General features: G+C 46.9%; 11 protein-coding genes across 12 annotated transcripts; 5 read left to right on the top strand and 6 right to left on the bottom strand.

Annotated features, from left to right (window-relative positions):
- Nucleotides 1–93: 93 nt before the first annotated feature.
- On the bottom strand, nucleotides 94–1,680 carry BDCG_00937 (ribose-phosphate pyrophosphokinase; the record flags this gene model as incomplete). Its single annotated transcript, XM_045416451.1, has 3 exons — nucleotides 94–150; nucleotides 234–557; nucleotides 691–1,680. The coding sequence occupies 3 exons, from the start codon at nucleotides 1,678–1,680 to the stop codon at nucleotides 94–96; spliced, it is 1,371 nt and encodes a 456-aa protein (XP_045272175.1).
- Nucleotides 1,681–1,870: 190 nt separating this feature from the next.
- BDCG_00936 (uncharacterized protein) lies at nucleotides 1,871–2,272 on the top strand (the record flags this gene model as incomplete). Its single annotated transcript, XM_045416450.1, has 2 exons — nucleotides 1,871–2,180; nucleotides 2,211–2,272. The coding sequence occupies 2 exons, from the start codon at nucleotides 1,871–1,873 to the stop codon at nucleotides 2,270–2,272; spliced, it is 372 nt and encodes a 123-aa protein (XP_045272174.1).
- A 686-nt stretch (nucleotides 2,273–2,958) lies between these two features.
- Nucleotides 2,959–3,998, bottom strand: BDCG_00935 (ubiquitin-like protein HUB1; the record flags this gene model as incomplete). The annotated part of the gene is made up of 3 exons (XM_045416449.1): nucleotides 2,959–2,980; nucleotides 3,099–3,237; nucleotides 3,422–3,998. The coding sequence occupies 3 exons, from the start codon at nucleotides 3,996–3,998 to the stop codon at nucleotides 2,959–2,961; spliced, it is 738 nt and encodes a 245-aa protein (XP_045272173.1).
- BDCG_00934 (phosphatidylinositol glycan, class H) lies at nucleotides 3,095–8,068 on the top strand. The gene is made up of 4 exons (XM_045416448.1): nucleotides 3,095–4,763; nucleotides 4,875–5,077; nucleotides 5,155–5,348; nucleotides 5,554–8,068. The coding sequence occupies exons 1-3, from the start codon at nucleotides 4,430–4,432 to the stop codon at nucleotides 5,227–5,229; spliced, it is 612 nt and encodes a 203-aa protein (XP_045272172.1). The 5' UTR covers nucleotides 3,095–4,429; the 3' UTR covers nucleotides 5,230–5,348; nucleotides 5,554–8,068.
- BDCG_00933 (pseudouridylate synthase 3) lies at nucleotides 4,988–7,647 on the bottom strand. The gene has a single exon (XM_045416447.1). The coding sequence runs from the start codon at nucleotides 7,471–7,473 to the stop codon at nucleotides 5,365–5,367; it is 2,109 nt and encodes a 702-aa protein (XP_045272171.1). The 5' UTR covers nucleotides 7,474–7,647; the 3' UTR covers nucleotides 4,988–5,364.
- On the bottom strand, nucleotides 7,655–9,929 carry BDCG_00932 (uncharacterized protein). The gene is made up of 2 exons (XM_045416446.1): nucleotides 8,763–9,929; nucleotides 7,655–8,670 (listed from the first exon to the last, which is right to left on the bottom strand). Exons 1-2 carry the CDS (start codon nucleotides 9,637–9,639, stop codon nucleotides 8,663–8,665), a joined length of 885 nt encoding a protein of 294 aa, XP_045272170.1. The 5' UTR covers nucleotides 9,640–9,929; the 3' UTR covers nucleotides 7,655–8,662.
- On the top strand, nucleotides 9,897–12,671 carry BDCG_00931. 2 transcript variants are annotated; one of them, XM_045416445.1, is made up of 4 exons: nucleotides 9,897–10,221; nucleotides 10,311–10,448; nucleotides 10,504–11,381; nucleotides 11,434–12,560. In XM_045416445.1, the coding sequence occupies exons 3-4, from the start codon at nucleotides 11,054–11,056 to the stop codon at nucleotides 12,348–12,350; spliced, it is 1,245 nt and encodes a 414-aa protein (XP_045279364.1). In that variant the 5' UTR covers nucleotides 9,897–10,221; nucleotides 10,311–10,448; nucleotides 10,504–11,053; the 3' UTR covers nucleotides 12,351–12,560. The 2 variants fall into 2 exon arrangements, with proteins under 2 accessions (XP_045279364.1, XP_045272169.1); XM_045416444.1 differs by having other exon boundaries at nucleotides 9,939–10,448; nucleotides 11,434–12,671.
- A 1,082-nt stretch (nucleotides 12,672–13,753) lies between these two features.
- BDCG_00930 (protein DML1) lies at nucleotides 13,754–16,453 on the bottom strand. The gene is made up of 5 exons (XM_045416443.1): nucleotides 16,132–16,453; nucleotides 15,874–16,076; nucleotides 15,367–15,805; nucleotides 14,754–15,295; nucleotides 13,754–14,569 (listed from the first exon to the last, which is right to left on the bottom strand). The coding sequence occupies exons 1-5, from the start codon at nucleotides 16,201–16,203 to the stop codon at nucleotides 14,302–14,304; spliced, it is 1,524 nt and encodes a 507-aa protein (XP_045272168.1). The 5' UTR covers nucleotides 16,204–16,453; the 3' UTR covers nucleotides 13,754–14,301.
- Nucleotides 16,454–17,378: 925 nt separating this feature from the next.
- BDCG_00929 (uncharacterized protein) lies at nucleotides 17,379–20,404 on the top strand. Its single transcript, XM_045416442.1, has one exon. The coding sequence runs from the start codon at nucleotides 17,531–17,533 to the stop codon at nucleotides 19,520–19,522; it is 1,992 nt and encodes a 663-aa protein (XP_045272167.1). The 5' UTR covers nucleotides 17,379–17,530; the 3' UTR covers nucleotides 19,523–20,404.
- BDCG_00928 (uncharacterized protein) lies at nucleotides 19,495–22,842 on the bottom strand. The gene is made up of 6 exons (XM_045416441.1): nucleotides 22,512–22,842; nucleotides 22,387–22,421; nucleotides 22,264–22,333; nucleotides 22,040–22,207; nucleotides 21,640–21,980; nucleotides 19,495–21,578 (listed from the first exon to the last, which is right to left on the bottom strand). The coding sequence occupies exons 1-6, from the start codon at nucleotides 22,625–22,627 to the stop codon at nucleotides 20,503–20,505; spliced, it is 1,806 nt and encodes a 601-aa protein (XP_045272166.1). The 5' UTR covers nucleotides 22,628–22,842; the 3' UTR covers nucleotides 19,495–20,502.
- BDCG_00927 (cholestenol delta-isomerase) lies at nucleotides 21,215–24,310 on the top strand. Its single transcript, XM_045416440.1, has 4 exons — nucleotides 21,215–23,233; nucleotides 23,303–23,466; nucleotides 23,542–23,776; nucleotides 23,841–24,310. Exons 1-4 carry the CDS (start codon nucleotides 23,008–23,010, stop codon nucleotides 23,921–23,923), a joined length of 708 nt encoding a protein of 235 aa, XP_045272165.1. The 5' UTR covers nucleotides 21,215–23,007; the 3' UTR covers nucleotides 23,924–24,310.
- Nucleotides 24,311–24,339: the final 29 nt, after the last annotated feature.

Here is a 24,339-nt window from a genome sequence, read left to right as displayed (position 1 = left end):
TTTCTCCTACTCGAGGGGAAAGAGCAATGGCAAGCAAAATGGGGGAGGATAACAACCCCAAAAGAAACGGAAGAATAATTGAGTTTATCTGGGTCAGTCGTATTGGAAGAGAACACTGATACTTTCCCCGTGGTGGACACGACGTATAGCCTATAGCAAATGAGAAAAAAGTCCTTGTTAAAAAACGCAATTGCTAAAAGTCAAAGTAAGAGTTGGAAAGAGCCAGAACGCACCTCAGCAAATACATGGCCAACCTCGAGTACTTCCAATTTTGGGCAACGAATTCGGTGTTCGTCTTGCGCCACACTGTTTGTAACGACCACCTTATCCAGTGCGCTAGCATTGATTCGCTCAATAGCGTCTCCGCTAAGGATTCCGTGTGTGACAAGCGCATATACCCGCGAAGCGCCTTCTTTCTTCAGAAGTTTTGCGGCCCGCGTGATAGTATTAGAAGTATCCGCAAGATCGTCAATCAGGATGGCAGTTCGATCTTTGACATCACCCACTAGCATCATGGTTGCGTTCTGGCGGTCTGTGATTCTGGTTGGGCGACGTTCCTGTTCGTATCCAGAGGGGAGTAGACAGGTGAAATTGTTAGTCTGTATCAACAACGTTCGTCCAAAGGAAGGAATGAAGAGGAAAATAAAAGCAAAACGCTGGGAAAATATATATATATTAATCTGGATATACCTTATGAATCAATGCAAAGTCCATTCCAAGCGAGTCAGCTATCGCGGTGGCCCGTTTCGCTCCTCCAGCGTCAGGGCTGACGATAATGCTTGACTTGTAATTCGGGATATTCTCCGTGATATATTTCTTTAACAATGGTCGACCGTAAAGATTATCAACCGGGATATCAAAGAACCCTTGGTACTGGGGATCATGCAAGTCCATAGTGATAATGTGATCTGCGCCAGCACATGTGAGGAGGTCCGCCACGAGGGTGCCCGCCTGGGCAACCCACTGTCGGTATCCGGGACGTGGGTGGAAAGCGCTAAGTTTCGACGAATTCGACGCTACACTCGCGATCTCATCGTTGTTCACAATGCCGTTGGTTGGAGGTATAATAGTAGAATTCCGATTTCGATTGCTCGTATCCGACTTGGTGGAGTCCGTTGTGTCGCTGCGCTTTAGCGGCCCGTTGGCGTAATGGCCAAAACGGGCCTTCTGAGGGCTACCGCTGGAAGACATTTCATGCTGCTCAATCTGGACCTGGGTGAGTCCCCTTTGTAAACCATCGATGCCATTTACCAGGCCCATGCTTTCGGATTTTCCAGCATGCGGGGTCGGTGGCGTGCTCTCGAATGTGTAATTAGGAGTGGTATCGGATCTGGGGATGGAAGACTTGACGAGGGGAGCACCAGTCTTGTTGTAGGGGATATCGCTCTGACGGGAGTAAGGAAACAGAGGGAGAACAGCTGTAACTCTTTTTGCGGAAGCAGTTTTGCAAGCTGAAATGATGACTAGGAGCTCCATCAAGTGGTCGTTGACCTTGCCTCCACCTGACTGAATAATATACACATCCTTGCCACGTACAGACTCGTTGATTTCCACTCGAGTTTCGCCGACGGAGAATTTCGACAGCAGCACATTGGCCATCGGAATGCCGAGGTGCTCACATATCGTCTTATTAAGATGTGGATGGGACGAGCCTCCGAGCACAATAATATTCCTAACCATGTTGGATGCCACGATTATCGGTTACCATCGAGAGAAGGAGTGAGAAATCGATATATGATCAATTAAAAAGAGGGCGAATAGAAGTGAGGGTCGTGGGGCGGCCGGGTAGGAGGAAAATGGTTGTTTATATGTGAACCGACACAAAACAGCCTGAAGGTGAAGACGATATTTTCTGCTAGCCGATCCTTCAATGGCTGATAATGGGGAAGGGGCCGACCTTCGGGACAAGCAAGGGCTAGGAGGCGAGCAGGACGAACTAATTCATGGTGGACAGGCAGCGAGAAAGGATCAAGAGGGCATGATGAGAAGTTTTAGCACATTTGACGGGAGAGATAGACGGAGAGAGATTTCGAAGAGTCGGGGAGACTTGAAGGAAAAAATGACCCAAATCGGTTGGCTGGGTGGATCTCCTGCTCCAACCACGGCGGCTGGATGGAACCAAGGTTGCTGGGCTCAATCAATGACACCAAAAGCACGAAAAATCCAAAAATCCGAAAAAAGTAAATCTTTCTTAAAAAAAAATCCAAAAGTTCGGTCGGCAAAAACTCAGGTCACGGGATCTGGCCGGGCCCCGCAGTGGTCGCTGAGGTAAGCACCGGTTTCCCCCGCACTTCCCTAGCTGGCTGAGATCCAAGAGAGATGAAAAAGTGCCGAATACAAGGGAGAGAGAAAAGTGAGACAAGTGAAAAAAGTGACATGGAAGACGTAGTGATATTAATCACATACACACAGAGGAATGAACCACCACACCCTAGTGGTATGGCAAACAAAAAACAGGCTAGAGACACAAATGCTGTACTCTCCAGAACAAACCCTCGTTTACCAGAGATCGGAAGCAAACAGGTAAAGCTGATACCTAGAGAGAGAGCAGCAACAGATCGTGATCATATTTGCCTGAACGGCGTATATTCCCCCTCTCGCCTCTATCTGTTTCGTATCAAGTTACCTAACCAGTGTAGGCATGTCCATAGGTGGTATCCTCTCCTCCTCCCGGTTAGATACATGAAACCAGTGTCATGGTTCTCAGAGAAGGAGGGGGGGCGGGTATACCCTCGAGTGTCACCAGAGGTCAAAGGACATTGATCATATCTGGTCAGAAAGCAACAGCAATCAATCATCATGGTTTCAGATTGGCCTTGTTTGTTACTGGGCCCAACTCGAATAGGCGAATTTCCCGCATCCAAGGTCTCCATTAGGTCCAAACGAGCCCGTAGGGGAAAATCTAATATACAAAAAGCCTACGCGCTGCGCAGAACAGAATGCAATCATCATGAAATGCTAATCTCCCGTGTCCACTTCCCTATTTCAGAAAATATTGTCAGTTATACGTCGTCAAGCCAAGGCAGCACAGCTGTCCCACGTGCTTGCGGGACAAAAGCAGAAGCAAACATCGAAGGACAAATAAAAATAAAACTTACAAGTCAAGCTGCACCCCGTTGCCGACCCCGTAGTCCTCCAATGTAAGCTGATCCTTGAAGGGTCTTTCGCCTTGTCTTTTAAGGAGGATTTCATGGGGTTCTCGTCCGATGCGTGCGGCAACCTGAGCTTTAAACAGTCCTATATATGTAAAAACGAAAAAAAGAACAGATAGTTAGTTAAAACGAAATAAAAAAAGTAAGGGAAAAAATGGAAAACACCGAACAAATCCGGCATTCGAAAATGAATCATCCCCCTCCATCATCCCACACCCCACCGCACCCCACGGCCCAATCCGAATTGCAAATGGGGGAACGCGGCTTACGGATTGGATCTGATGCAAGACACGGAATAGCTGCTTTCGTGCCCAATCTGTCATTCACGTTGACAATTATCATAGGTTCCGTCGGCGCCGAAACAGCTGCAGCCTTCTTGTCTTTCTCCCTTTTCTCCCTCTTCTTTCCCTTTCCATCCTGTTCCTCGCGTCTGTCGCCAGTACTACTCGCTGGTGCAGTAGTAGTATCAGTTGCCCTGTATCTACTATCCCTGTAGCTGTTGTTACCGTCATATCTTCTCCTGTCCCCGTCCGGGTCGAAATCTCTGTTTCTATCCCGTCTGCCACCTCGAGTAGGTGATCTGGTGCGGTCTCCTCCTCCTTCTCTTTCTCTCTCTCTTTCATTTCCCCTTTCTGTGTCTCTGTATCCCCGTTCTAAACCCCTTTGCTCGTCTACCCGCCTGTCATCATCTGTCCGACGCTTTTGCTTCCAGCGAAATCCGCCTTCGCGACGCCTAGGCCTATCTCGATCTCCGTCTCCGTCTCCGTCGTCTCTCCGTCGCGGGGATCTGCTTCGCCTCCTATCTTCTTGCCATGGCGATGGTGATCTTGAATACGAACGAGGCATGTTTTAAATCAGGATTATGGGGTTAATAATGTAGACAAAAATAGATAGACAATACCAAAGACCATCAATAAGAGAGCTGAGAAGGGTAAGAGGGGGGAAAGCAGCGGTGGATTGGGATCTCAAACGTGTGTTCTGTAAAAATGGGTGGTGATTTTGCAAACAGAGAATCGCCTTGTGAACGTGTCTAGGTCTCAGCAAATCATAGGACAAGGCAGGTCATTCCGGGAGTGTTGAAGAAAACATTGCTTGTTTGTTTTCGGGACGCGCTGAATAGAAGCCTTGGTCGGTCGGGACACGCCTAATGTCACGTGATCTGGAGCTCCTTGGAAGCTCTCGCCCGAAACTTTCAAACCAGCGCGAATCTTGATGGATAGATTCATGGATAGAACCACATCCACATCTACACTTCTAGAGTATCATAAGCCTGCTCGATGCCCGCCCGCCTCTCTATAGAGCGTCCCTCGCCAACGACGGCCCTCTTCACCGTCTCCAATGTCTCCGTCCGCTCCACGATCACCTCAAAGGCCCTCTTCGCCCTCGAAGTTCTACTCCGGGTCCTCCTTTTCACATTCGTGCTGCTCGTCAACGGAGCGTTAATTCGCGATTACATATTAACTTTCGATGATGGGATTGTGCGCTGGGAAGCCGTGTGGTCGAGTAGTATTGGAGCTCTCGCCTGTCGTATTGCGGATCGGCAGCAATGGCAGCTTGTCTGTCCTGTGAGCGCGATGCTTGTGTACATCATTTTTCGCAGGGGGTATACTGGTTGGTTTCTTCTCATTTCCTTCTCTCTAAATTTCTACTACATTTTAGGTTTATGGCATGAAATCAAGGCTGCGTATTTGCTCCAATGGCTAACTTACATCTATGGTCCAGAGGAATCACTGCTAGTCATTCGCGGGCTCGGAGTTCAAACCTCAACCTCCTCCGCAACTTACCTCTCAACCGCCTCGACACGATTTATTCCTACTACACAAATACAGGATATTGTGATCCATGAGGCATTCAAGGGTTTTGAAGTGAAGTTCTACCTCGCCATCATTGTGGAAGGGGAGTCAAACGTAGTTGTGGTGTTCCCGGTAAGCCATCATACATATTCTGCATACTAATTGTCTCGTCAATTCGGGGGACTGCGTTTAATGCTAGAGATCAACAGAATCTACTGCCCCGACGATCTGTTCTTGAAGATGTCTGGAAAGGAGCCCGTAAATGCCTTTACGATCCAAATTGACACCTGACTCGTTCTCAGTCATTCTACAGTTTTGTCCACAGTTTGTTGACGCGTGGGAGCTCGACACTCACAAAGAGACACCAATCCAAGGGCATTAATAATCTAAGTGGGAATAAAATGTGAGTGGATTCTACGCTAAGGATCGACGTTAGAGATATCCTGTCCTTTGACCTGTGCAATAGTTTTCTTCCCTGGTCGTTTTGTGTATCTCGCGTTGATCACCTCCACTGGGTCAAGCCTGCGCCTTTGCATCAGGGGCACATATTTCCCACCAAATTTCCCTTCATTACCTCCATAAAACACCTTCTGACTTCTATTTTCCAGGTCTGGGGTAGAGTTCTTAAACCTGCCCCGAGTAAGCGCGCTCTTGTCACCTTGGCTCACAGCAAGATCGAGAAGCTCACCCGCCAATATCTCATCTATCTTCCGCTGTCTCCACACCCTCCAGAGCGTATCAACCATACTCCCTTGGCCAAATTTGTTGTTATCCCCCTTTCCAACTTTTGCTGTCCGTGAATCGCCCGCATAGACCCAATTCATCGCATCTTCTCTGCTCCCACTGCTTTCATCGGGGAATACGCAATCCCAGAGAACCAGCGGTGCGTCCGATGCGATCTCATACGTGGGCCGACGAGGATTCCTCTCTACGTCCAGTAGCTCTGGTATGATCGACGGAGGCTCAAGTCCCTGGCCTACCAAGAACAGTATCGCGGCTAGGTGTCGGACCTGATGCCAGAGGAAAGCAGATCCGTGAATCGTGATGGTATATATTTTAATATTGGACGTCGATGTGTCCCATGTCGACTCATTTGCCGTTGTTCTATCATGCTCGGATTTCAAGGGACGGAATCCGGGCTGTCCCAAATATGACAAAGGTTTTGTTTTGGGGTCGAGCAGCTCGATATCGGCATGATAGATATGCCGCACATGGTTTGTTATCTGCTTGCTCGGGTCTACTTTGCAAAAATTTCGGAAGTCGTGGGATCCAATCAGATATTTCGCGCCTTCACGCATCGCTTCGATATCCAACCATCCTTCTCTAGGTTGCTCAGTGTGCGCTCCATTGGGGCTCCGCTCTGAACCTTGCTCCTGCCGTCCTCGTTTCAGGAAGCCTAGGGGACCCGGCGTTGGAGAGAACGCTGGCTGTGTAAAAAAGTAACGATATCGGCGTTCGCGGCAGGAGAATCTGGCATCAAAATCCGGGGGCGGGTTCGGACACCATGCTAACACGCGGATATCCTCTGGTAACACTCTGTTCAGAATAGTTATATAAGGCAACTCATCTGCAATGTCGTCCCAGTCGTCTTCGGTATCAGAATTTTCTGAGCCAGAAAATGATAATCCACCGAGGGGACTTTCCACCCCGCTATCGTAGACATTAGTAGAAGCACCAGCGGAAACCTCTGCATTAGTTACTACTGCGCCGACATCAGTACCAGTACCGTCACTTTTCACCTCGACCCTCTTCTTCGGCCGCGCACTCCGCACTCTAATCCCAACAACCTGCCCAAACGCACTAACCCCTCTATCCGTCCTCCCACACTTCGAATACTGACAGCCAGTCCAATCAATCTTATATGCTCGTCCATCTCCCCTGTCCTGTTCCGCATTCACACCTCCCATATCATCCTCACTCCCAACCCCTTCCCCCTCCACCGCCTGCGGAAATATCAACCGCGCCTTCCTCAGCGCCTTCCATAACTCCTCCTCAATAGTCGGCAGAGGCGTGGTATTGCCATTAGCGTGTTCGTAGCCATTGTATCTTTGACCCAGATAGGCGAATTTCAGCGCGATAAAGCGCATGTTATATTTTGAGGGGTCAATGTCGCGGGATTTCTTAGTGGAGCGACGTGAGGCGGAGGAGGAGGACGATGAGGATGATGAAGATGGGGAGCGGAGAACTGCGGGCACGTCTGCGGGCTTGTTACTTGGACGTCCTCTGTTGGCTACTGCATCTGCACCCGTGCGATCATCGCTGGTGCTGTTGCTGTGGTTTTGGGAATTTAGCTGGCGTTCCAGCTCTGCGATGCGGGATATGAGACTCGATTGGCTCCAGGTGGAGTAGTCGGGTTGATTTTCGTGGGGAGGTTTTATGATCGCTGCTGCGACGGAGTTGTCCGGAATGGTCATCTTGTTGGAACTGCGGATGGAGGATGAGAATGATCTCTTTGGTCTTGCGAGGACAATTGCGTTCGAACACGGTGATCGGAGGTAAAATATTGGTCCTAGGGTGGTAGCATTCATTGCCTGCTGAGTGTCGTCTGAAGCTGTAGAGCTTCTGGAAGGGCGGCTTCATGCCCTCAGAGGTGAGAAGCCGGATGGTTCATTCGATATTGACCACACGGTCTTACGGTGCCATTTCCTCCTTTTTCTTTTTGGAGTTCCATATTTCGACGCTTTTTGGAGAGTGGTTTAAAAAAAATACGGCATTTGTATTGAAATATTTTAAATTACGACCAGTTCGATCCAATTAATTCCTGTTTATAATACGCTAGTAATAATTAATCAGGGCGCGATAATGGATCACATGATCTTATCACCAGGAGCTTGGAATAACGACAGATTCATTTCTCCTGGTAAATAGAAATATTTTATCTGAACTGTTTCCTCCAAATTCTTGTGGCTCAGCAGATGAAAGTTCTGCAATCCATTTCCTCTTCAAAGGCAACATAATTCAGCCACTAGAAAGTATATATATTATGACAGTATAGTTATACCTTTCACCCACAACTGGTAACAAAACATTATTTTTCTTCCTCGTGATTGTCCCTTTAATAGATCTGACCTCTCTGTTCTATGCCATCAGACTTCCTGAATAGTGATATTGAAATTCACTAAGGAATCACTGCAACACCAAAATAAACCGCGGTGTGCGCGGTTGTGGCCGTGTGGTCTTATCCGTAACCTGCTCGTGTTTGAGAATGAAAGCCATGGGTGACTTTTCATACATCTCGCTATCATGCTCAAGGGGTAGGAAATCCTTTCTTAAGCACGCTGACATATAGTGGCAGAACATGTTTGTTAAAACAAACGGTAGACGCTGAGCCAAGTATGGAAGCGCAACGCGATTGTTGTAGGCGCAGATCTGGAGACAGCTGAGGTGTAATTCCGACGTATTTCTTCGGTAGCTAGTAGTTGCAATGTTAAGGTTCCATCAGGGTTTGGAATTCTTCAGCCCACTTCATTTACTTGCTGCATCTCGAAGTTGAACGGTAACGCCCCTGGGAACGCGAGAGTATCGGGGATGAAGAGAAGCATTCGTAAACCATATAGCCAATCTGAATGTGGCCACATTGATTTTCGCCCGAAGCATTATAGAGTATCGGCTAAATGGATGATCAAGGCTTGGTATGTATAGTTCTACATATCCCTGTTTCGTAGATGGATATAGAAGCCCGGTGGATGAGGTATTCACAACGGGAACGGTCTTTCCTTAATTCTCTATCGACCGTACCCAGTGAAATTGTTAGCAACAATGTTCGCATTTCAACGATTCCAGTAGAAAGGAGAAAAAGGGCTTTTCTCTAACCTACCGAATTTATCGATCATTGATTGAATAATTTTGCATGCTTTCTTTACGTACTGAGGCTTGACCGACAGGTCAGATGACCAACTGAACGATATTTGAACATGGTGAAACTTCTCAAACATTAGCTTCATACGCTCGATCGGCCATAGGGGGCCATAGCCCTTCGGAAATTTGGCTTCGTTGCCATTAAATGTAAAATGGAAGTCGACACTTTGTACTGCAGAAAATATGCTTAGGCTGTCGTAAGAGTAGAGATCCAAGACAGGAACCCCTTTGGAATTCCAGAAGACCTCCAATTTCAGCCCGAGTTTGTGAATCTTGGACGCCACGGTTTCCTGCAACCTATGCACGAAGTTACAACCAGGTATCCTGAGGACTCGGGCGTGGATGGAAAACCGAAAATCGGAAAACAGGACTTCCGAAGCTTCTCTATAGAGTTGCCGGTTGACCCTCATCAACGAGGTCATTTCCTTCCTGCCAGACCATGAATCTGGATTTCCGTACCCCAGGGGAACAAGCGGGATCTCATTCCCCCAGATCCGTTTATAAGATATGCTCTCAATAGTTGTCTTCACGATCAGTTCTCTGTTTGACGGTGGGCGGAGGGCATAGAAGTAAATAAGATCACGCAGTTCCCGTGGGAGACGGACAAAGTAGTGGAAGGAATCGGGCTTCGTAACTTGGGAGACGAGAAGGATGTGCGGTCGATAGTGTCTCTGGTTCTCTGGTGGGTTGAGATAGCACTGACTCAAACGTGAAAGGAACGAAGGGGTGACGTTGTTCTCCCTGTCCCGAGAGTGTTCAAGCTCCTTTCGAAGGTCCTCTGCTCTCTGGTGACTTTTCTCCAGACACTCCTCTGGATAGCGGGGGGGGTTGGTCATTGTGTACTACCAGGGATATCGGAGTACTCTGTAGATGGGACTTGTATGGAGCTACAATAATAATGATAATGATAATGACAATAATAATAATAATAATAATATGGCGTAGGAGGGGCAAGGGGGGTGGGGTAAAGGGGGCGGGGTGAGCAGGAGCTGCAATTGAAGATAGCTTATAGTTAGAACTTTCTGCTTAGAATAGCCTCAGAAGGTAGTCTATGTATTAGCGGGGTTTTGTTTTTAGGTCTATTTATGTATCAAATCTCTCCTGGCTTCCCTAAATAATCGACGACCAATAATAGGCTGCATGCCCCCGCACAAGCAGGCAACAAAGCAGAGCCTGCTTTCGTCCAACCTCCACTATTTCCACCACTGGTTTCTAACACACTCAAATGCTACCAGAACAAAGTTATAAGTGTCTGTCCAAACCAGTTCTGGGCCGGGATCAATGAGCCATCAACATACTCTGACTGCTCCGAGGCAAAAAATGGTTGCTTTCATGGCCCGTTCCAATTGAAACTGACCTTGAAGATATTCAACATCTTCGTACATACCCAGACGAGATAAACGTCTCAGTCCGCCTAGGTATCAGCTTGTCACTTTCTGGGGACCTACGGGGTTGAAGCTACCTGATATCTTCTAGTAATAATGATTAAAGTTGACGAATGGAACAGAGCAGAGAAGACTAGCTATCGGACCTCTTGAATGATTCCCAAACACCTTGGTAACTAACTACCTCCACTCCGGCTATCTATGAGAATGTTGCCGTCAAATGCCAAAAGAAAGACAAGAGACAAGGAAGGCAGAGAAAGGTGCGTGCATAGAAGGGACATCAATTTGGACTTAGAGCTGACATGGGGGCTTCAGAATTCATCTCGAGAAAGTCGTCATGTATGTCCTAGTAGTTCCAGGTGATGCCTCCTCAAAGGAAGCAACTGGATTTATCATCGCTTTTGTAGTTAAAAAGAAAAGCCATCATCGCCAGAAAAGATCAAGGAGTGCCTAAAGCCGATCCTACACAACTGGTGAAGTGAAAGGCAAACGAGAAAGAGGAATCATTATCTGTTTCAATGTTGTTGTTATCCTTGATATTTTTACCATCAGATTTAAACCCGAGAGATAAGTAGTCTTTTCTGCTACAATGATAATAGTAAATGCTAAATACGGAATAATACAGCATTTCTGTTAGTCTTAGAGGTGTGTTACTTTTAAGAGCCGCCACTTCCTCAATGAACCACCTCTTTGTGACGTCGTGTTGAAGCTTCACCTGCCTATAATTAAGCTCTTCTCATCAAGCAACTGGGTGCCCGCCTACTAACAGAGTTCCCCATCATATCATCTTCCGCATCCTATCACACCTCAAGGCTACTATTCTTTCTACTATAGGCGCCGTCGATAGGATTTCGGATCCTTCAAAATGGCTAATGGAAGTCTGTCCGAGTTCCATCCGCACCCGATCCCTCATGCAGAATTAGCATTACGAGGAAGCATCAATTTCTTGCATCCTGGCTATCAAGAGCCCCGCAATGTTCTACTGTACCTCCCGCGTGTTGATCAAGAAGCAGGTCCTCACACCTTTGGCGTTCACCATCAAACCGCGTTGATCGCCTGCCAGATCATCGGAAACAACGCATTTAAAACTGGCCGCCTTTGTCATGATAAAGACGGTCGACAGCCTGTAAATGTACCGCTTGATGGGGTGCTGACTGACCCAACTTATTACTTTCTGGTTGACGCTGGCGCAAGTATGCAAACACCTCCGTATTTCTCGTGGCTGTTCTGATTCGTTTCTACTAGGCAAATACCCTATTGTCCCCAGTTTTCAGGACTGGGAGTTCCCGCACGACTGCATCCCGGATGCTTGGGGACCCCCTTCCGTATTTCCTGAACCCCGTATATCTCGCTGTGGTATCACCAACTTCTCGACATGCACTGAAGAGGCACACCTTGTGCCAAAGGAAGAACTGCTCTGGTACTATAGAAACGGGATGAGCCAATATTGTACAAACCTAGGAGATATTGATGATTCGGCAAACCTCGTTTCGCTTAGACCGGATATTCATAAATGCTTCGACAATCGGTGGTTCGTTATCGTCCCAAAGGTTGCCGGGGGGAGGGATGCGCCTGAGGTGGTGACCGGTACTCGTTCAGCACACTACGTATCACACATACTTTCCACAGCTGCTGCTGAATACTGGCCAACGTATCACAACACCATAGTCCAATACCTTGATAGCAAATCCCGTCCTTATCTCTTTGCTCGGTTCGCTTGGGCCATTCTTCTTTTTGTGAAGCCCTTTGTTACAGCCGGCGACTCTCGCCACGTTGTTCGCCTCCAAGCGTCGACTGGTGTCGAGGATGTTGAGTTGGAATGGAAGGCAGAATTCCTAAGCGGGGCACAGCTTAGGGCCAGCTACAGTGGCGGGGGTCTCAAGAGCGCGACATCCAAAAAAGGAAGATCAGCATTAGATGCATTGGGAGAGGATAATGATCTTGCGGAGTCTAGTGAGGATAGCGATATCGGTATGGAGAACGACATCTGGGATAATGTCATGGATGAGTGGGAAGCAAGGGGGTATAGTAGGCGTCAGCAGATCTCCAGCGAGACTGCACCCGAGACTGCACCCGAGATTATATCAGCAGATGCCACAGGTCGGACCAATTTGAAATCAGATCCGTCAGGATTGCAGGTAGCGGAGTCCAAATATATCTAAACCCTGTCACAAATTCAGACCTCCCAATCCAACATCTCGCACATTTCCCTCTGTTCTGTGTCGTGGTGAGACAAACCTGAAGTTAAGAATAATAGTATGAGTGAAGCATTTCACTTTTATGTAAGTATAGTTATAGCAAACTTTTTAATTAGAGCCCATCAATTCCTTTATAATCAAGTGAGTAACAATCGTATTTAATCAAACTATTTCTGGCGATTAAAAGTTTTAAAGATTGATTTTCCATCTGTTATTTTATTCATTTAAAATAGAAAATCGAATTATTGAGTAAGAAATCGAGCTGAATTGGTCCATACTTTGCCTACCAAGCCACGCTCAGTACTCTGCGCCTTTTAGGGCCTGTTCGGTGCGTCCGTACTTTTTGAACGCAATAGTGGATCTCATTAAAAATAGTGTATTTACCAATTATTAGTAGCAAGCTGGCGTTGTGCCACCACACTATTCCACCTTGCCTGCTGCTCTGGGGGGATGGAGAATGAAGCTCACAAAAACGCGTTCTTTTTGAACGGACTCCAGATTTGTGAGCGAAGTTAAATACTGCTTATTCATAAGATCTTGGCAAAAGATGCAAGTACGGCCGCTCAATCCACCAAACACCTGGCCTTTTTCATCTGTACTTTGTAAAAAGCAGCTGTAATATTAGTACAGACACTCTGTCCACTGAACAGTCATGATATTGGGGCTGTACTTTTTTAAAAAAAAGTGGAGATCCGTACAAAAAGAACGAGTACACACGGCCGCACCGAACAGGCCCTTAGTTCTCTAAGCTGTCTGGTAGCTCACGGCTGGTAACGAGGATGTGGGGCGGACTAGCGCGATTGCCCCACTAGCTTATTTGGACACCCACGTGCAAGCCCCCAATTCAAGACCGTAGCATATGCACAGCAACATAAATCCGAATAGTTGTTGCCGAAAGATTGAGATCATTTGTTCTAATTTGCCCTGCACAATGATCATATCGACTACCTGTCAGGTCACATGTCCTGGCTTATTAATCCTTCCACCATATAACTTCCTACAAGCTAGCAACCTTTTCAATCAAGCAAGCTTTACACCTTCCACTCTACCTAGGTACTCCGTACGCAGTGACGTTCTCGTTCTACCATTCCCTGTTTCCAATTTTTGGCGAAATTACTTCTCAGATGCTACTTGCTTTTCACAAATATATAAAAGTTATATTTAGTAAGTTTAACGAGAGAGGGAGGAGTCTCGAAACATGAACTCTGATTTTACTTATTTATGATATGACATACTAGGTAGGGTTCATGGGTTCATGGATTCACACGAAGGGATCAACAACCGGATGAGGAAGGGCTGATGGCCCAGCCAGCACTAACCAAAAAAATTCCGTTCCATAAATGCCTACATACGAATCGTGGGTGGTAATCGGACATGTTTTACATATTAACTTGGTTTGGAGATTGAATTATTAAGTTATATGCACCACTAACTACATATACAGAGTATGGCAGAACAAAGGGAGGCAAAGGGCGGCTGATTAAGGGCCAGAATGCAAATGGCAGACCAGCGAGTATGTAGTTAAAATCGGTGGCCAGAAAGACCTACGACCTAGCTCCAACGTATGAATTACTTTAGAGCTTATCGAAACCCTGCAAACTATGTCGTCCCCTATGTGCTTCTTTTGCCGCTGCACCCTAAACAATATTTATCTGCATCAAACCCAACGTTGAGCATGAGGTACGGTACAGTATATGTAGTAATAGTAGATCCTGGGTTTGGATGGCTAAGTGTTGTTTTCTATCCATGTCCACCTGGCCCCCCTAGGCAGGGGAATGCATTGTTCCAGTACCTTAGCGACAAAAAGCAGGTCATAGATTGCCGGAATCGACTTAATTATACAACCGCAGTAACTAGCCATGTGCAAGAGCACGAAACAATTTTCCAAGTGGCCAAAGCATAAAAGTAGAACAGTTCAGTAATCATCTCCGGAATCAGAATCGCTTTCCCATCGTCCCTGATAAGCCTCGGAAATCTCTCCTAGCCCATTGATCAACGCTTCTCGTTCATCGATCCCTATTAACCTGGACGCGACCTTCTGTAAATCCTTCACTTTGTCCCCAATTTCGGTTGTCGTAGAGAGGGACGCACGGATGCTCAGCCCGGAGCTTGCAGCGCCTCTGCCTGTAAATAGATCACCGGGGAAACTGTCAAGGAGCGGGAGGGTAAGGCGAGTGTGGTATCTAGAACACGTAAATGCAGTCACCTCTTCGTTAGCTATATGTAAATTATAAACTAGAAGGGGGTGCGGTTGAGGGGATGAGGACATATGATGTGAAGGACTCATGGCGTGGTTGATTAAGAATAGACGAATGCAAAAAATGAAAAATGAAACGGGAGCAATATGGAGCAATATATGGTACTGACGTCTGTAGAGCTCCTGGCAATCTTAACGAATGGATAACACTTGGCTGGCTTGGGGGTTTTGACGCAAGATTTGTTTGCGCATCGAATCCACGACTGATTTGAACTTGGCCAAAAACGTGCAGCTTTTTAGCACGCGCGGAACTAGACCAAGAGAAATCAAGATCGAATCCTTTAAGAAGGATTTCGTCTTCATCGACCTCATCTTCCGCTATTAATGTTTTACGATCTTGGTCAGGGGTTTTGTCGGACTCTGGTTGATGTTCTGAGAGAATGGCGGCTTGGAGACTGAAAATCTTTTGCGGACGCTCTTGCGCTGGCAGCCAGAAACTAGCCCCCCGGTGAGATCGGAGGCGTGTAGGTAAACCAACACTCTCTACAGCGGTGGAAACGAGGGCGGAGGAATACCACTCTGATCGCAGGTCAGAGTGCACATATTCTGGTATGTTTTGAGGGGGGTCCAAAATGGGGATATAGGCTGATGTTTGCGGAGATATTTCATTGACAGACTTTGCCGAGTTGGCGTTGGATACGGTTTGCTTTTGCTATAGATTTTTATACTTAGCTCATTGACTCGCGTCAAAGAATACAAGGTGATGGTTTTATTGATGCATACACGTTGAACCCTTGACCCGTCTTCTAGTCCCCAGAACCATATACTTTTCTTTCCAAACTCATCTCTCAATCTGTCCACATATCTGGCGGCAAAGCCTCCCCAAGCATCATCAGTTCCGGAGAAGATCTGGATACCTTGCATCTGATCACATTCCTCTGCGAAAGCCCGAAAGTCCCTGTCGAGAATATCGTGCTCGCGATCTAGAGATCGGAACAGATCTTCACCAATTTCCCAGTTCTCAAAGGGCATCAGCTGAGAATTGAGCTCATATTCATTTAACTGAACAATAGACTTGGGATGATAGTACACTTTATTAAAATCTGACCAGTACCGTACTGACTCAGCTCTAAGTTGAGGTAGCGGGAGTCCAACATCTAAATTTTTCTGGTACTCAGTCTGTGGAATGGCGGGCTGGCGATGCACGACCTTATTGCCATCCCTGTAAAGCGAAGAGAGACCGTGGTTAACCGCCATTTCCGTTCAGTTAAGGGAATTGATCGCTCTCACCATAAGCCCCTAGGCAATCCAGCATCTTCTTCCAAGCCATAAAGAGCATTATATTTCTGCAGCGTGCCAAAGCCGCCTTTCAGATCATAGATTACAGTTCGAGGGGTGAAGGTTTCAGCCCCATCTGCACCAATCCCCGGACGGAAATGAACGTCATGATCAACAGGGGATTCCTCATCCGCGGAGTATGTAAAGTACGATTCCTAACGACTAGGTGAGTTTGGATTAGTTCATTACGAAAAAGACAAGCGAGAATACCTGGAAGTTCCAAAAATGGGTCGCGAGGTAATTACTCCTCTGACCAAGCTGTAGCGTTATAATCTCATGCATTGCTACTACGCAAATAAACCGCCAATCTTTAATATACTAAGTTTAAATTTTCGGGGCAATGCTCTGTTTCTTGATATCAGTCTGTGCGGGGGTGGACTTGTCGTGTTCCATAATTTTCCAGGTTTGAATAATTCGCCACAGTTAGTAACACAGTAATAGAGTCATCTCACAGGAGCCAGCAGTCAGGTTTCAGCGTTACGGAATATTGAAGAAAGGAGGAGGGCATGTATCGCGCGAGCTTCGTTGCAATTTATCTCAGCAAGCTCAGACGCTTCTCCAGATATTTATTGCTGTTTTAACACTGGATTGATGATTATGTCATGAGCTAACCTCAAATAAGCAATAAGCTAACCCAAATAGTAAAATCAGGTCATGTGAGTGATGATATCTTGTAAAGTGTCTGAGAAGAAACAGTTTCTGATTGTTAATAACACAGAAAGAATTTGCTCAGTACTCTGAGTATGAAAGAGAATTTCAACTCAACTTCATAGATTCATCATTTCTGTATTATCTTGAAACCTTAGAATAACAATGTTCTCATGATGTATCTGATTTTTATATTCATATCTCAAGTTCTTAGAATAGAAGTATCATCTCAAAGTTGACCAGTGTGTTTTTGAACACAGGAATTTTGATTCAATTCCTCATATAAAAAAAAGCTCTTAGAAATTCTGAGATTAAAAAATATGATCATTTTCAAGAGTATACATCTATCTTAAATATAGATTTTTTTGAAATATTAAAGAAATATTTCTATTCTTCTTCTCTTTAGCTATAAGCTAAGATGATTTTCAAATCTCAAAGATATGTGAGTATATAGTAATAGAAAGTCAAAGTTGAAGAATCTGAAAAATCCTTGTAAATCTCAGGAATCTTCATTGAAGATGAAACCATTTCTTCTCAGACCCTCTGGTGAGGATTGCTCTGAGCACATGACTTGTATCAAAAGTAGGTTAGTGTCATGCCGGATTAACTAGTTAATAATAATGCTGCAACCCGTTCAAACCGAGCCAGAGGTCTGAGCCCGCTGAGATAAGTTGCAATAGACATATACTCGAGCGTGAAAAACAGGAGGGGCAGAGATGTCACGTGGTTAGAAATATCATGTGACTATATTTCCTAAAAAGAGTAATTCAATTTCCCAAAAGAGTTTCCCATAGCTCGGATGCGTTGCCCAGCAACCGGAGTGAACCACCCACCCTTTGTCAACAACACATCCGAAAGTAACGTAAAAGCGCACGACAAGGATGTCACCGCAGTACAAGATTTCAATTTTCATGCCACATTTCAATTCCGACGATTGCTCTCGTCAATAGCGCTGTCACACATGTTGCCTTCGGGGGGCCTTAACAATCGAAACTCTGATTCCCATAACTTCAGTACCTCATCCTCGCTGATGGATCCCATACCTAAATTTCAGGCATCGCCTGGGCCTGTTCTTCACCCCGTCTCTCCAGAGCGCATCAATCAGCAGAAGATGAACGGTCATCCAGTACACCCTGCTGAGCTTTCTCCGCTCCAGCACAAGCATACACGCACGAACTCTGATGTCCAAGCGAAAGTGGCATTTCTAAATCAACTTTCAAGGGCTAGCAGTCCAGCTCCGTCGCATCCTTCCTCGACCACCACAGCCGCCCTTCACAGGGCGATACTGGGTCGTGAAGAAGCGGAGGCTTCGCTTCAGGCAACACTTGCTGAACTTTCAGAGGCGAATTCACGAGAACGACGAGTCAGTGAACGGCTAGAGTCTTTAATGGAGGAATTGCACGCTCTTAAGGAGCGGCAAACACATGAACGAGCAGTATTCGAAAAGGAAGTCCGAAGGGCACGAAAAGAAGCTTTCCGGGCTGGATCAGCACTTGTTAAAGCGCAAGAAGAACTCAAATCGTCAAGGGTGGAGATAAAAACATTAAGAGAGGAAGTTGCCGGCGAGAGAGAAGCAAAAGAGAAGGCGAAACAGGAAGCATTCGAGCGCGCATATGCATTAGCTGGATTGACGGAAGAAGTGGAGGTCTTGAAAGAAAAAATACGCTCTTTTGAAACCGATAACCAGTCAGATATTCTCGAGGCAAGGGCCGAAGAACTGAGAGCAGAAACACCCAATTCCAGGCCTCCACTGGCGGAGAGGGACGTTGCTGCCTGCGCCCCAACATCATTGCGATTAAAATCAGACCGAATATCTTCGAGTCCCCGCAAAAGCGGCATTAACTACCAAGCTGCAAGTCCACGACTAGGTTCTCCACTCAAAATGAGGGTTTCGCGCCGCAATTCATGCAAGGAAAATGAGGACCCAAAAGAGTCCAGCGCGCATGACGAGCTTCTCGAGGATTTGGAGCAGGACCTCGCATTCGAGAAACGCCGGCGATTAAAAGCAGAGGAAATGGTACACTTCCTCAAGATGGAATGCCAATTCCATCGTTGCTCCTGCCGACTCGCAGAAATGCAAGGGCTTCGGTATATTCACGATGCGGAGTGGGATGAAATGAATCCCCAGAAGGAAGAAACAGTCACAAACTCCACGTCTAGCGACCAAGCTGCGCCCCAGGTGACTAGAATTTCAGATAGTGCTCCGATCGTCACAGCACATCGGGAAACGCAGACCACGGAACCTGCAGTGGCGTTCTGTCCAGATACAGGGACGTTTAAGGCAGTTTCGTCCAGCGCATCTCCCAGTAACGTGGATACAGAATCATCCGTCCGCCTACAAAAAACTGTCCAGGAACTTTCACCGCTACCGGCTGGGCCTCAATATAATCACACCTCAGCCTTCCCACTAGTGCCACAAACCACGGAGGTCGAAATGGAAGATCCTAAGCCCACAGACATCCTAACAGAACCTCCCGTCCTAGCACAATATCCTTTTCAACTCGTCACACAACCTGCGACTGCTTTCGAACCGGCAAGTTCCTCCCGCTTCTTTCCTCGAAATTTACACGTCGAAACAACCAATTCCCAAGAACAAATGGCTCCTGCTGATGCCACAACCCCAACAATGCCAGGCTCCATGACAACAACCACCACAACTATTCCTCTCCACTCTGACGATTACTCTTCTAGAGCGAACTGTCCCATTCCTGGCACCCCTGTAACGCGAGAAGAAGCACTCGCCCAGATTCGCGCGCGAAGAGGGCGTGCACAGACTCTGAAAAGATCTGCTAGCGCCAACGATGCTGCTTCCCGTCCTTCATCGCGCTCTCGTTCCCGCCTTGCAAATTCCAGCACTACGCCTACCCATGGCGCAAGACGGATTCCGGGAAGTAGTCGTCCCGCCAGTCGAGTTGCCAAGAGAGATTTCAGTGCACCTATTGGAAGATATTGAGCATTATCTAGTTCTTAAAGCGGTGTTTTACCTGGTGCTATATCTGTTCTATTTTCTTCCTATCCCCCCTCTTTATATTCATCTTTACATCTTCGTTGGGCGTCGTGTACTGTTTTACGGGGTTTCAAAGTTTAGATACCCTTTTAAGCGGGTGTTGTATGCTTTTGCTTTTCTGTTCACATTTATTTCTGGAGCTTTTCATTCCTATCCTTTCATTTGGATCTGATTGACGCGGCGTGAGGCTTGCCCATCATGTTATTGACCTCGTCCTCCTCATCTTCCTATTATAATTTCTGGCAAAAAGCTCCATTAGCGTCTATTATCTCCAATTCCATCTCATCTTTGGTTATGTGCCTTTTTCCCCTACCTTTTTTGATCCCCTTGCTTGCTCGCTGCGTGGATCTCACACCCCCTTGGTTTTTTGGTAGCCAGGCGTCTCTATCGTGTAGCTCAGCGTTCCAAAGATTATTTTTTATGGCATTTTATTCGGGGTCAGGCGTTCTTCGGAGGATGTTCTTCCGTTCTCTGCTCTATTTATTTAACGTTTTTATCCCCTTCGAGGCAAATAAATAATGGACTCGTTTTAAATAATGTATTATACATCTACTTAACATCATGATCGCCTGTTACTGTGGGCATATAACAACTGTTTTCGGTTTGGTTTAGACCAGCAGGCATATTTTGGAACTACTTTCGGCCGTGTTGGATATGTGATATCATTTAAACTTCTTGAAATGAGGTTTTGGATGCATAGTTTGTCCTGGCTAAAAACATGAACTCGAAACACTAGGATCACAATGCTGATAGCTAGGGTAACTGTAGGTGGATTATATATAGAGCACTTATCTCAATTCCACCGAACTCGATGAAAGAGGGTATCCCACTATGATGTCGTAGCATCGTTTTCTAAGAACTTGTTCGACATGGCCGGGTTATTTGTACCCCATTAATATCTGCATTACTTTTGGATATGATTCTTGCTAAAGAATTCGTACCCCACAGCAGGTAATTCTCGCACCTTGTACCTGTGCCTTGCGTCCCCACCATACCTGCACAAGCTCCTCCACAAATGCGCGATCCGAGGCACTCCATGTATCCAACCCCATCTCTGTCATATCACTCGAACTGATCGGGATGATATCGTCTGACGTATCGTCGTAGGACGACAGCGGCAGTAAGGGGTCATTTGGAGAGGCCGTCGTGTCAACTGCGGAATCCTCATCATGGTCAAAATTGGATCCGTCATCCTCAGGACCGAGCGTTGATTCGGCGACGGGTGCGTTTCCACCCTGGCGGGCAATGACGTCTGACATGACTGTGAATATTTGCGTCGTTAGGCGGCGGAAATAGGTTATTAATGCGATTTCTCGCGGCTGGTGGCTGCTGCCCTGGTCCAGTAGCGCGATGCTACCGCTTAGGCTACTTGGATAAGTGGGGAAGGGTGTGTGGGCATTATCGACCAGTAGAAGTCGGGAGTCTTCTTCGTTTTCTCCTTCGGAGGGGCCTTCGCGCTTCTCACCAGCTGAGGCCCACCAGAGGAAGGAGGTATACGCGAGGAGTGGCCAGGAGACAGGTTCAACAACCGAACTAGAAGAGAAAGTTGAAGTGTTGTCCGACGTATCCTCATCATCCATTGCGGACGAAGAGCCACGTCTAGAGAGTTCAAGAAGGCCACTCTTAAGGGTAGAATATCGTCGAGCGTCCCGCTGGGTGGCCTTAATGCTTATAGGTTTCTGTTGTTCCTTATTTGCGGTACGGCCGATCGACAGTGCTATAGAAGGGTAGGTCTTTACTGGCGCGTGTTTAGAGTAAGCTGGAGGGAGGTTTACGAGGACGTCATAAAGCTCAGGTTTTAGGCCGAGGACGCGGTCAGTAGTACATGCAATCCAGCAGCTATCGGGATCTGAGATGGAGGGAGATGGTCGTGATGCTAGGTATGGCATGTCGTGGATGCCAACGCTAAATAGCGGTCGAGGTCTGAGAGCTAACGAAGAAGTTGGTGGGATAAAAGGGAGTAGGGATTGTGGAAGCGAGGAGAGAAGAGCTAGGTCATATACTTTGGTTTGAGCGTTAGTCATTTGGCAGTGTCCAATGTCTGGGGTGGGAAGGTGACAAACCGAAGTTACATGATTCCTCGACAGGTGCCTCGCCCACTAAGAGGATCCGTTTGCGTAATAAAGCTGCTCGATATAACTGGAAAACTAATGGTCCAAAGGTATCTAAGAACTCTGGGAGGGAGAGGGCGGGATGGTAAGGCGCAAGGGATTGCTTTGCGGTCAACAGTGCCGTGGCGTCGCTGAGGGCGCGATGCCTGGCGTATACATCACGAACAGGTGTTTTTAAGCTTGCGATTGAACCCAATGGGGAATCCGGGGGAGAAACAGTATCTTCAGATAGCTGGTACGTTTCCCAGTATGCGGACAAGGGCTCCGTATTATCAAGATCTTCTGCTAGGCTCCTGTCATTGATACCATGAGTCCCATTATCCTTTTGATTCTAGCGTCTCCCAATTCATACCTGGCCAATTCCTTTAGTTTTGCAGCATGTCTCCAGGCCTTTCCTAGTCTACCATAGCTGAGAGGCACCAAAACTCCAACAGCCAGCATCAAGGCATTCCGCTGCGACTCTGCTGCAGGGTGGTTTACAAACGCGCTGATACCGGCATATTGCTCGTGGACGAAATAACTGCGTGGTGGATGATCAGAAAATGTAAAAGGTAATGATCAGAAAGTTTGACGTACATAAGATCTTCCCGGACGTTGTGTAGACCCGATGGGAGTGATTTATATTCAACAACGTTCTCAACGACAACTATTGTACAGGTATCAGCCTGTGCGGCCTTGGAGTGGGGGCTGAGAGCATACCCTCTGGTACAGATCGCTTCCATTTTACCGTATAACTATAGACAAACAGAATCCCATTGTCAGTACAGCGCATCACCAATGGTATCTCGGCTCTCTACCCACTCTGTGGATAGGGGCATACGCACCCGGCCTTGATGTCAAAGCGGATGAGGAAGATGGCGGCGACATTAGGCGGCGCTTCTGGGAACACGGTCACATCAGGTCTGATAGCTCTCGGGCTCCTTCTCCTATCTGATGCCATAGATGCGGGGATATAGGTGCGAGGTCGTAGAACGCATAGGGCGCTGCCTGCAAAGGACCCCTGAGACGAGTCTTGAAGTTGGTGGAGGATGGATAGCTTGCTAAGTCGTGCGGCACCCTGGATCGCTGTATTTAAGCGCCATGCCCACGCACCAGAGCCTGTTTCGGCCACGCAGCTTCAACCTACGTCCTTGGTGCGCTTGGCGGCTCTGTTTCTTCCCCCTGAAGAGAGTGTTCTCCTAGCGGTCTTTACTTGTCCGGTGCTTTTGGAGGTACAGAGTAGATACGCCACTCAAATTTTATCCGTACCTATCTTAGAAGGCAGCCTTCCTCGCCATTGCTTTCGTTTCCCTACCACATTCGTTGGTTTTCGCTGCAAGGATGGCTGGGCAAATGGCCAATTCCACCCCGCCCAACTCTCACCCATACTACCCAATTGAAGTGGAACTCATTGGTTACCTTGCCAATGAGTGGTCTGTTCCTCTTCTTATTTCTGCATTTGCGGCGGGATGGGCCTTCATTCTAGGATCCACGTTGGTAATTCTATCGTTCGTTGCCCCGAAACTAGGAAGGGCAGATAGGCTGGCTGTATTATGGTTCGTCTTAAGTATGTTCATGCGCCGTACGTGGTTCAAAAGTTAAGGTACATGGCTAATATATAAATAAATCGTCACAGCCGGAAGCATTCATTTGTTTTTCGAAGGCTACTTTGTTGTCAACCACACTCGCATGGCCTCGGCGCAAGACTTTTTTGGACAGCTATGGAAGGAGTATTCGTTATCGGACTCCCGATACCTAACCTCGGATCCTTTCGTTCTGTGCATGGAAACAATTACGGCTGTATGTTTCCCCCTTACCTTGCTTGTATACTAAGGGGTGCATGGATTTGAGAACTGATGGGTGAGTTCATGATAGATTCTGTGGGGACCCCTTTGCTTCGTCCACGTGTATCTTATCGCGAGCGAACATCCACTCCGCCACCCCCTTCAGTTAATCATATCGAGCGGGCAGATCTACGGGGATATTCTTTACTATGCCACGAGCATGTTCGATCACTACTACAATGGGTTGAGCTACTGCAGACCAGAGGCGTATTATTTCTGGTGCTACTACTTTTTCATGAACTTCCTCTGGATCGTTATCCCTTCCTGTAAGAAGAATTTCTCTATAATGCTCTTTCAGTTCGTTGAGACCAAACTGACATCTATTCTTAGATTATTTGGTAAAAAGCATGGGCGCCATGTCCCATGCCGTCAAGTGTGTCAACGAAGCTGCAGGCAAGCGCAAAACGAAGTGATAAACCGTTAAAATGCCCGAATATAACAGCGGCTGCATACTAAACGCCTTATACCTTTGATTTTAATATTTGCTATATATCAGCGATCTGGACGGCGCTTTGGGGCAGAGAGAGTACAGGCGATATGAAAACTTTTCTATGGATACTCTCTTTTGATGTGCCTCATATAAATTTCATCTTCACACATATATACATATAGACCATACATAATATAAACGTTTCATCTCCTCTGGAGACTCTGCGAATAGCTGCAAGGCCTCAGCAAATAAAACACCGACTCAAGGTCTCGGTGCATGTAAACTGGTTAACGGGCAGTAAACAAAGGAGAAGACAGCTCATTCATGTGTCTCAGTCAACTCATATATAATAATTGTAATTTCGGTTCAGTCCGCCTGTGTTGTCAAGTCTTCTTGGTT

The sequence above is a fragment of the Blastomyces dermatitidis genome (assembly GCF_000003525.1).
Source record: "Blastomyces dermatitidis ER-3 genomic scaffold supercont1.1, whole genome shotgun sequence".
Lineage (NCBI taxonomy): Eukaryota > Fungi > Ascomycota > Eurotiomycetes > Onygenales > Ajellomycetaceae > Blastomyces > Blastomyces dermatitidis.
Note: the sequence above shows the minus strand (reverse complement) of the source record. Positions and strands in the feature narration are given on the sequence as shown.